At 44.9% G+C, this 10,838-nt stretch overlaps 1 protein-coding gene across 1 annotated transcript in view; it reads right to left on the bottom strand.

Moving 5' to 3' along the window:
* Positions 1 to 4,881: 4,881 nt before the first annotated feature.
* The window catches only part of MXRA5 (matrix remodeling associated 5), a 33,909-nt gene continuing 27,952 nt past the window's right edge, over positions 4,882 to 10,838 (bottom strand). Inside the window, exon 7 of the mRNA XM_032756535.2 lies at positions 4,882 to 7,944. Within this exon, the coding sequence (XP_032612426.1) occupies positions 6,036 to 7,944 (1,909 nt within the window). The 3' untranslated portion in view covers positions 4,882 to 6,035. The remainder of the gene's footprint in view (positions 7,945 to 10,838) is intronic.

Here is a 10,838-nt window from a genome sequence, read left to right as displayed (position 1 = left end):
GGAGTGATGTGGCTACAAGCCCAAGGTTGCTTGGAGCCCACAGGAGCTGGGAGAGGCAGGAAGGATCCTCCCTTAGAGCCTCCAGAAGGAACTGGATACAATTGTAATGGATTGAACCATAGTCTCCCAAAAAGATATGTCCACATCCTAACCCCAGAACCTGTAAATGGAACTTTATTTGGAAATAAGGGCTTTGCAGGTATACTTAAATCAAGGATCTCAAGATGAGATCATCCTGGATTAGTGTGGCCCTAGATCAAATGACAGGTGTCCTTCTAAATACAGAAGAGGAGACACAGATGGAGAGGAGTAGGCCACATGGAGATGGAGGCAGACACTGAATTGATGTGGCCTCAAGCCCAGGGATTCCTGGAGCCTCCAGGAGCTGGGAGAGGCAGGAAGGATCCTCCCCTAGAGCCTCCTGAGGGAGCGCAGCTCTGCCCAACTTTCACCTCAGACTGCTGGTCTCCAGAACTGTGAGATAATCAATTCCTGTTGTTTTAAGCCACCAGTTCTGTGGTCATTTGCAATCGCAGTCCCAGGAAATGAAGACACTTGGACATGAGGATGTTTAAATCAATCCAGGAGACGATAACATAAAGCCAACAAGAACCAAAGGTTTCTTGTGTTCTAACAAGGTTAGAACACACACACACAAAAATACTGCTAAAAAGGAAGCTGAATAGCCTCTCAGGATGAAGGTAAACCAAACCAACATTTGTTTTTTTTTTCCAAAATAGAGTCAGTTCGTGCTGGCCATCCAGGAACTCACTAACACTACCCCTCTTAGTTTCATCATTAATCTGTTACTGAACTTCCACCTCCAAAAGACTTGGGTCCTTTTGTTATTTTTGGAGACCGTCTTGCTCTGTCGCCCAGGCTGAAGTGCAGTGGTGTGATCTCAGCTCACTGCAGCCTCAACCTCTCGGGCTCAAGTGATTCTCCTACCTCAGTCTCCAGAGTAGTTGGGACTACGGGCATGCACCACCACGCCCAGCTAATTTTTGTATTTTCTGTAGAGATGGGATCTTGCTGTTTCCCAGGCTGGTCTTGAACTCCTGGGCTCAAGAGATCTGCAGGCCTTGGTCTCCCAGAGTTCTGCGATTACAGGTGAGACTTGAGTCTTAAATGACAAAAGTGCAGAAAAGGATCTTGTGGGGTTCAGTGTCTTGCAGATTGAATTCAGCAGCAGGGTTGGGGTCTTCCTCATCTTGTCCCACATTCAGCCAAGCTTCATTGAAACAAGAGCTGCCTTTGCAATTACAAACCAGACTTCAAGGACTAGAGCCTGGTTGAAGTTTTGTTTTTCTGTGAGGGCCTGAGAGTAATTAAATGGTGACAATGGACTGTTAGCTAGGGATTTTGCTTGTGTCCACAGATTTACAAGCACATATACCAGATGTTAGAACTTAGCCATTTAGGGAGGAAAAAAACAACTATCTTCTAGTATTATATTATTTACAAATAATGATACAGCCATATGTGATTCTGTTTAATGATCTGCTCAAATCACACACCTTCGTGTTCCCGGACAAACTGGTTTAAATGGCTCTTGTTTTACCTAAGTCATGAGGTGCTAAGTACCTCTCTTTATAACCATCCCTACAAGAAAATTTTAAATATTTGCATTTATTTCTTAGGGCGTCTGTAACCAATCACCTCAAAATAGGAGCTTAAAACCACAGAAATGAACTGTCTCCCAGCTCTGGAGACCAGAAGTCTGAGGTCCAGGTGTCTCAGGGCCATGCTCCCTCTGCAGGCTCTAGAGGAGGATCCTTCCTGCCTCTCCCAGCTCCTGGTGGCTCCAGGCGTCCCTGGGCATCACTCTAGTCTCTGCCTCCATCTCCACATGGCCTTCTCCTGTGTCTGTGCCTCCTCTTTTGTCTCTTAAACAGACACCTGTCATTGGATTTAGGGCCCATCTAATCCAGGATGATCTCATCTCAAGATCTTTACCTTAATTACACCTGCAAAGACCCTATTTCCAAATAAGATCCCATTTCCCGGTTCTGGGAGTCAGAATATGGGCATATATTTTGGGGGCCACTGCTCAATGCACTACAACTGTATGCAGTTCCCTCTGGGTGTTCTAGGGGAAGATCCTTCCTGCCTCTTCTAGCTCCTGGGGACTCCAGGAATCCCTGGGCTTGGGGCCATGTCACTCCAGTCTCTGCCTCTGTCTCCACGTGACCTCCCCCTCTGTGTCTGTGTCCCCTCATCTGTCTCTTATAGTGACACTTATTGCATTTAGGACCCATCCTTATCCAGAATAATCTCATTTCCAGATCCTTCACTTGATCACATCTGCAGACTCTTTTTCCAAATAAGGTTGTACTGACAGGTTCCAGGTAGAGATGAATTTTTTTGCAGAATGTTATTCAACCAATTACAATATCCTACCATGTTCAACCCCAAATGAAATACATTTTAGACTCTAGTCCAAATATGTATTATTTTAAAAAAAATTAATTATTACTTTTTAATATTCAGAAACAGGGTCTCACTTTATCACCCAGGCTGTAGTGCAGTGGTGTGATCGTAGCTCACAGCAGCCTCAAACTCTTGGGCTCAAGTGATCCTCCTACCTCAGCCTCCTGAGTAGCTGTGACTATGGGCCTGCACCACTATTACGTTTCATCTATCCCTAGACCCAAAGTCTCCTTCCTTGAGGCTCAAACTTTCTTCATGATGTTTTTGCCGCCAGGAGAACACGTCCTCCCATTTGTCCATATCATTCTGCCCAGCCATTCTTCTCTTCTTGACTCCGTAAAAATGTTATCTCAGTCATCAAAACATAGCTCTTTCTTAATGGGACTACAATCCCACCTGCTTTTTTAATCCTCTAGAATCTGAATGCTCTCTGAACCACTTTTAATGTTTCCAAATGCCTCTTCAGCCCATCACCTCATGTGAACGCAGAAGTTTGGGTTGATAGGATGTTTTTACCATTTTTTTCCAGGTAAAATTGCACCAAGGTATGTCCTGCAGAAACATTATCTACACCTAGGAGAATTTACCTCCCCAGATCTCAGTTTCTGCATCATGCACTGAAGCAGGCTGTCCAAATGAATGTGTTTCTAAAACCCTCTGCTGCATGTATTTATCTAGCACAGTGTTTTCCAACCAGGGATGGTACAGCCTCATGGGGAGAATGTGGCTACTATGTCTAGAGACATTTCTGATTATCACACTGGGGTGGTGGATGCTCCTGGCTTCTGGTGGGTGGAGCCCAGGGATGCTGCTCAGCACCCTACAGTGCACAGGATGGTCCCACCACAGAGAATCCTCCAGGCCCAGATGTCCATAGTGCTGAGGCTGAGAAATCCTTAGCATGAGAAACTCTATTACCCATCCAGTCATCCATGATCTATCTATCTATCTATCTATCATCTATCTATCTATCTATCATCTATCTATCTATCCATCTATCTATTATCCATCCATCCATCCATCCATCACCCATCCAACCATCCATCATCTATTTTTCTATCTACCCCTCTGTCATCTACCCAATTACCTATCTAATCCACCCAACCATCTATCATCAGTCTATGTATGTATCTATCCATCTATTGATCATCCATTCAACCATTTATTATCTATCATCTATCTATAATTCATCCAAACATCCATCATCTATTTATCTATATACCTATCTATCATCCACCCAACTATCCATCCTTTATCTATCTGTGTATCTATCATCCATCCAACCATCTATTATCTATCTACCTACCTACCTTACTCCTTTCCATACCTATTATCTATGTGTAACTATAAATCATCTATCTGTATCAATCCTTATCTATTTATGTCTCCTATCAATATCTATTATCAACCTATGATCTATCACTTTATATCTGTCAATCATTTATCTATCTGTCATCTATCTACCATCTATCTATCACTTATCTATCTACATCAGTCATCTGTCAGTTATTTATCTACCAATCTAATCTATCCTTTATGTCAGTGGCTCTCAGCTAGGAGCAAGTTTGCACCCCCTAAAGGGGCATTTGGCAATGTCCAGAGACATTTTTGGTCATCACAATTTTGCTGGGGCGGGAGGGTACTAGTATCTGGTGGGTAGAGCCCAGGAATGCTGCTCATCACCCTACACAGGACACCCTAGCCCGGAGAATCATCCAGCCCCAAATGTCACTCATGTGCATTTTGAGAGACCCTGCACCATCTGAAGAGCCTGTCTACTGAGGACAAACACTCCAAGCACTGCCTCCTCTTTCACCTCTCTGCCTCCTCAGGCCTCTCTTGAAATCCAGTACACAGTAAGGGCTGTGCAGACATATTTAAGCAAATAAGTGGATTCATGAATGAGAGACAGGCTCTATGCCCCCCACAGAGTTAAAAAAAAAAGGAAAAAGCTGCATTCTTTAGTTTCCATGACCGACATTCTTTAACAATTGGCGACAGTGCATTTCTTGAAATGCTGACAGTCATATTTTTCCCAAATGTTTATCTTGTTTGCCTTTTTCCTTCCTCTCAGGGGAAGCGACAGAAGGACAGTTTTGCATATTTGTGGAACACCAGTACATGTATTTCCAGATGTCACTTTGACAAAAATTTAAAAAGAAAAATCCTGGAGGATTTCCTAGAGCACTGCTTCTCAGTCCCCACACTGTCTTGCTGCATACTGAAATTGTCACTACATGCAAGTAGCACTCAAACCCTGCCTTCCTGCCTGCCAAATCTGTCATCAGAATCATTGCCTTTGACTCAGTTTCTTTGCCTGTTAAAAATGTGTAGAGAAGATAATCATTGAGAGAAGGTGAATGAAAGCTGTTTTTTCAACCGCTCTGATGGAAACCCAAATTCATGTGACCCTCTTTTGTCCTTGAAAATAGCATTGTCATCACTGCCCGGTTTTTGGGAGAATATTATTTTATTATCAAATGTACAGTATATTGACCTTAAAAATACAGTAAAGCAGTCATGGAAATAACAGGTCCTGTATTATTCATGGGCACAGACTGACTCATGGCTGGGGAAGAAGCAGCCACCTTAGACCAGACAGAGAACTCAGACACTGCAGAGAAGTTTCTGGGCTTTTCGGGGAAGACTCTAGATTCAATTCTGTAAAGTTATGATGCAGTTTTCTCCTTCATCTCCTCTCACCTCCCCTGAGCACAGCTTTCAACAAAAACTTTGCATACAAGGAAATCTAATATCACAGCCTTCCCCAGTGCAGGTTTCCTGGAGAAGGTAACATAACAGTGGCGACTGAATTTGAAGGAGGTTGGAGAGGAATTTTTTAAAATTGTATTTCCATGTCTGCTGTAATGTATCCAAGTCTTGTAAAGACCAATAATTTATTAATTTTAATGAGACAGAAAGTATTTCTCCTTCTAGTCTCATCGTCTGATTTGAAAGGAAAAAATTATATATATAAAACATTATATAAAAAGTGAGTTCCAGGAAGAAATGTTTTTTTCATATAAAATGGTAGCTGTATGTATTTAACTCTGAATTAAAATATATATATATATATATATATATCAATCACTCTGGTTCTAAATCCTTATTGGGCAAGCTGGAGTTTTGAAGTGACAGAAGAAATAACTGAAAGATGACTTGTCAATCTGGAACAGTCTATCATGTAAAAACTGCAGCAGGTTAACTAGGTGATGCATCTTCAATGGGGTAGTGAGGCGTTGTTCATGTCTATGGCTTATTTTTGGTGAATGTTCCTCAGATATCCTATGGACGCTTATGAAGGCAGTCGAGTGGCATTTGCAAAAAAAGAAAAATTGCAGTCAGAGCATAGATACCCTGAATGAAGCCTCTGGCATGATGTAAACACAAAAGAAAGTTCCCAGCGAGGCTGAGCCCTCCTTCTCGTGTCTGTATTTCTTCCTTTTCCCAACAATTGTAGATCAATATCAACCTCAACTTGATACCCATCGGGGGCCACCATGCACTGTGACACATTATTTAAGAGCTCTGATTCCCCAGCCTGGCTTCCCTTACACACTCTGCTTTGTTGTCAGTTCCTAAGCAATCATTCTGGAATCCACATTTCAGAAGACGTGGATGTAAGTTGTTTTGGAGTCACTGCCGAGAATGTTTTTTGCCATGCACTTGTAGAAGCCGGCGTCTCTCTGTGTGGCATGCTGGATGGTCAGTGATCCCTGGGGGTGAAGAAATCTGTTTCCATACAGACGAGCCTGAACCCCTGCCTTCAGATGCGACTTATCCGGTAACTCCCACGTGATGTCAGCTTTGGGAATCCCCATAGCCATGCAGTTCAGTTTCACGGTGTTCCCGGGCCGGGTGTAGATGACTGGGGTGGGCTCGCTGGTGATCCGGGGAGGATAGGCGATCACAATCACGGGGATGCTGGTGACCGAAGGGCCGTACTCCGTCTCCATCCTGCACACATAGGTACCCCTGTCAAACACCGAGGCCTCACGAACCGTGAGGGTGCCATTGTCCAGAAGAGAAACGCGTCCCAGTGTTTGGGGGCCCTCCAGATGCATGCCACTGGGGAGCGTCCAGGAGAAACGTCCCTGCCCAGCCCCGGCAGGGGTGCAGGGGAGCTTCAGGGTCTCACCATTGATGATGCTGACCAGGTTATGATACTGCTTGTTTGCTTCCGGTTTCAGTCCCACCTTCAGGGAGACCAGCCTCTCCGTGTGGCCAGCGGCATTGCGGGCCACGCAGCGGTAGGCCCCAGCATCCACCGAGGAGAGACCGCTGATGTGTAGCATGCCGTCAGCCTTGTGGTAGAAGCGCTGCAGCTGCTGTCCACTCTGCAGATCGGTGCCATTGGGAAGGACCCACACCAGGCTGGGTGTCGGGGTCCCCGCAGCAGAGCAGTTGAGGCTGATGGTGTGGCCCGCCATGGCCGTGATCTTCTCGCTGATCGGGTCGTGGAAGATGGGTTTCTCCATGGGCTCCAGGACAGTGAGCTGCACGATCAGCCTGGCCTCCCCTCCCTCGTTGCGCGCCATGCATACCAGCTGGACGGAGTCGCTCTTCCTCAGACTCCTGATGTCCAGGGAACCGTTGCCATGGACAGTGATCCGGTTTCCATAGTATGGAGCTGGCAGAACCACGCCCTCGGGAAAAGCCCACAACACCCTCGGGGTGGGGATGCCTTCAGCTCTGCAGTCAATCAGTTTCCGACTGCCCCCGGCTGCTATCTCCCGCACAGTGGTGATGGGGTTGGGGTTACCGTTGATCTTGGGTGGCTGGACGTTGACGTGAATCCACACCGTCTTCCTATCCTCTCCGGCGCCGTTCCTGACCAGGCAGGTGTAGTTGCCGCTGTCGGAGCGCTGGGCTTTCTGAATAAGGAGAGTGCCATCTTGGTATATCTGATATTTCTCAGAGGAGATGGGGATCACCTTGTTGGTTGGGGACAACCAAGTCACCTTGGGCATGGGTTCTCCTTTGGCCTCACAGGCTACGGTGACCACATCTCCATAGGGTACCTGAACCGCCAAGTAAGTCTTGTTCCGGATGGTGGCGGGCGCTGTCACCACCTTGACTCTGACTCTCATCTCATCCTTCCCGACCTGATTTTCGGCAAAGCAGGTGTAGTCTCCCTCCTCCCTCATCCCCACTTCGTTAAAGTAGAGTGTCCCATTGTTGAAGACGACATAGCGCTTGGTGCGTCCACCGCTGTCATCCGACTGCATGAAGGAGTTCACCAGACTCCCATCCGGGAGGCTCCAGGAGATCTCAGGATTGGGAAGTCCGGTGGCCACACAGTCCACTTTCAGGTCACCCCCGTAGAAGACTTTGTGGTCGTTCTCCTCCTTGTGTTCAATCTTGGCCGGTTTCATCACCACATCCACCTTGAGCACCACGTAGTCGTCACCAACCTTATTTCGAGCTACACACAGGTAATCTCCGGCGTCTTTGTCCGTCACCGATTTCACCACCAGGGTCCCATTGGCAAACACCTTGATTCTGCTATCAAAACTGCAGAAAAAAGAAAAAGGAGGAAGATGTCATTTCCCCAAATGCTCTACCGTGGCATTAGGTCACTGGAATAACACAAAAATAGGTGGTTCTGTGATGCATCAGCCCAGGTGGCTGCTATTGCAAAATGCCCAATGGTTTTTACAGCCTGGAGAAGGTTGTGGAAAGTGATTGACTGCAAATAAGAACTCCCTATTGAATCTGATGTTAGGCTGGCCTGACCATGGGTTCAAGGACATGAAATGTAGTCAAAGACGTCAATCCCATTCCTGCGAGTGTGTGTGGATCAAGTATTTGCATGGTGGTCATTACAGAGGTCATTGTAATAACAAAATCAGAGAAAATGCTACAGTCATGGAGATGGTGATGAATCTGGGTCAGCCTTATAAAGATGTTAAATTCTTCCTGGAGAAAATGCTTTAGACACGGTTTCTACTCTTGGCAATTTCTTTTTTTAAAGTTGTTGTATCCCAGTTTTGGGCAAGAGTCAGAAAAGCAACTCTAATATGGTCATGTAATTATGGTTATGCCAGAGTTTCAAGGTGAGTTTCAAGGCTAAAATTGGGCTCTTCAGAAGCTGGCACTATTGGTGTAACAGGTTTTCTAGAATTTGTAATTAAAGCTGAATAACGCTCACTAGCTAAAACCTCAAGGCTGGTGTATCATTCTTCCCCATGAAGTCCAAGCACTGCTGAGTTAATAATTACAAAAAGGTTTAACAGAGGCAACCTAGAAAGGATGATAGGAAAATCTTCATTATGTATGTAAGAGTTTTATAAATACTGAAGTATTCTTTAGTTATTCGGAACTAATATGTTGAATAATCCAGTGAAAAGATTGAGAAAGTTCTCATTTTTAAAATTGTCCCTATTGAATTCTCAATTACACATACATTATAATGGGAGCCTTAATATTTCCTAAATACCACACTTTCTTTTTTTTTTTAAGAACTGAGGGCTTGTTTGTCACCCAGCCCTAACTGTAGTCTCGATCTCCTGGACTCAAGGGACGCTTCCATCTCAGCCTCCCAAGTAGCGTGGACTACAACCATACACCAATATGCCTGGCTGGAGTTTTTTAAATTTTTTATTTTGTAGAGAAGGGATCTTGCTATGCTGTCCAGGCTGAGTTTGAACTCCTGGACTTAAGTGATCTTTCTGCCTTGGTCTCCCAAAGTGCTGGGATTACAGGCATGAGCCACCATACCTGGCAACACTCCATTTTTCTAATGTCATGTCTAAGACAGTGTCATAGATGTTTTAAAAAATAAGCCCAGTTGTGATTACATTCAACCTAATCATTGTAATAAAAGCAATGATTAACAATGACCATATACACTGTTTTGTGGGCCATGAGTGAGAATCAAGTCAATGTAACTCGGTAAGGAATTGAATAGGTGTGGGACAGGCAAGGACATTTAAATGTGCCTTGGAATTTGAATCCAAAAATGAGTATGGTAGCATGTGTCTGTAAACATTCTGAGGCTTCCATTAACAGTGACCCCTAGCCCAGTTGTCATCAGAATCAACTGAGCAAATCACAAAGCCACAGATGCCTATGCATCATGAGAGATTCAGCTTCAAGAAACGAAGCTCTGATATTTGTTTTTGTTTTTGTTTTTTTGAGATGGAGTCTCGCTCTGTCACCCAGGCTGGAGTGCAGTGGCCTGATCTCGGCTCACTGCAACCTCTGCCTCCCAGGTTCAAGTGATTCTCCTGCCTCAGCCTTCCGAGTAGCTGGGTCTACAGGCATAGGCCACCACACCCTGCTAATTTTTGTATTTTGAGTAGAGACGTGGTTTCACCGTATTGGTCAGGCTAGTCTCGAACTCCTGACCTCAAGCAATCCACCCACCTCGGCCTCCCAAAGTGCTGGGATTACAGGCGTAAGCCACCGTGCCTGGCTCAATATTTGTATTTTTAAATAGCAGGGCAGAGCCCGCTCTTTGATAAAATGCACATGGTTTGTTCAATTACACTTTACTAAGAATATAGTCAGAATTTACTAAGAATGAAGTGACAGAAATAATGGTTTATAATTTACTTAGGATTTATATGGAAACATTAACGGAATGACTCAAAAATCTTACTGGAACTGCATTCTTGTACTGTTATCCATTCAAAATTGCCTCCACCATGCCAAATTCAATGGAAAACAGTTCTCTATGTGGCAGCACATCTGCTAAGCTGGAAGGCATTCCTGGATAAATTGGGTACATGGTTCTTCTGGATTGATTGTGCAAGCTCTTCAGGGCACCACCCAGCCATCTAAAGTATAAAATACAGGCAGGGAAAAGGCATCTCAGCCCTTTTCCTGAGTTGCAAAGAGTCCTGGAAGGTCAGACACAACTGTGCAGAAGAAAACCTTGGACGCTGATTTTGCTCCCACCCTGGGGAGGGACCCACGGTGAGAGGCTTTCCTGCTCGAGCTACTGAGTGCTGGAGACAGCACAATCCAGGGGTTCTCCACCATGGCACTGTGAATTTAGTTGGACTCCATTTTACCTTTCCTCTACTGTCTGGGTCCTCTATTTTTTGAAACGCTTATTAAAGAGATATTAGCTCTTTTTTGGTATCTAGCTCAGGGTTTCTCAACCTTGGCACTAGGGACATTTGGGGCTAGAAGATTCTCTGTGAAGGGGCCATCCTGTGAACTGTAGTGTCCCCGGACTCCACCCACCAGATGCCAGTAGCATCCATCCCATCTGTGATAACCAAAAAATGTTGCCAGACATAGCCAAATGTCTCCTGGGAGTAAAATCTCCTTGGCTGCAAACAACTGCCATAGCTAGCTAGATAGATAAATCAGTAGACAAACAGATAGATGGATGGATAGATGGATGGATAGATAGATAGATAGATAGATAGATAGATAGATAGATAGATAGATAGATA

The sequence above is a fragment of the Hylobates moloch genome, unplaced genomic scaffold (genome assembly GCF_009828535.3).
Source record: "Hylobates moloch isolate HMO894 unplaced genomic scaffold, HMol_V3 SCAFFOLD_7, whole genome shotgun sequence".
NCBI lineage: Eukaryota > Metazoa > Chordata > Mammalia > Primates > Hylobatidae > Hylobates > Hylobates moloch.
Note: the sequence above shows the minus strand (reverse complement) of the source record. Positions and strands in the feature narration are given on the sequence as shown.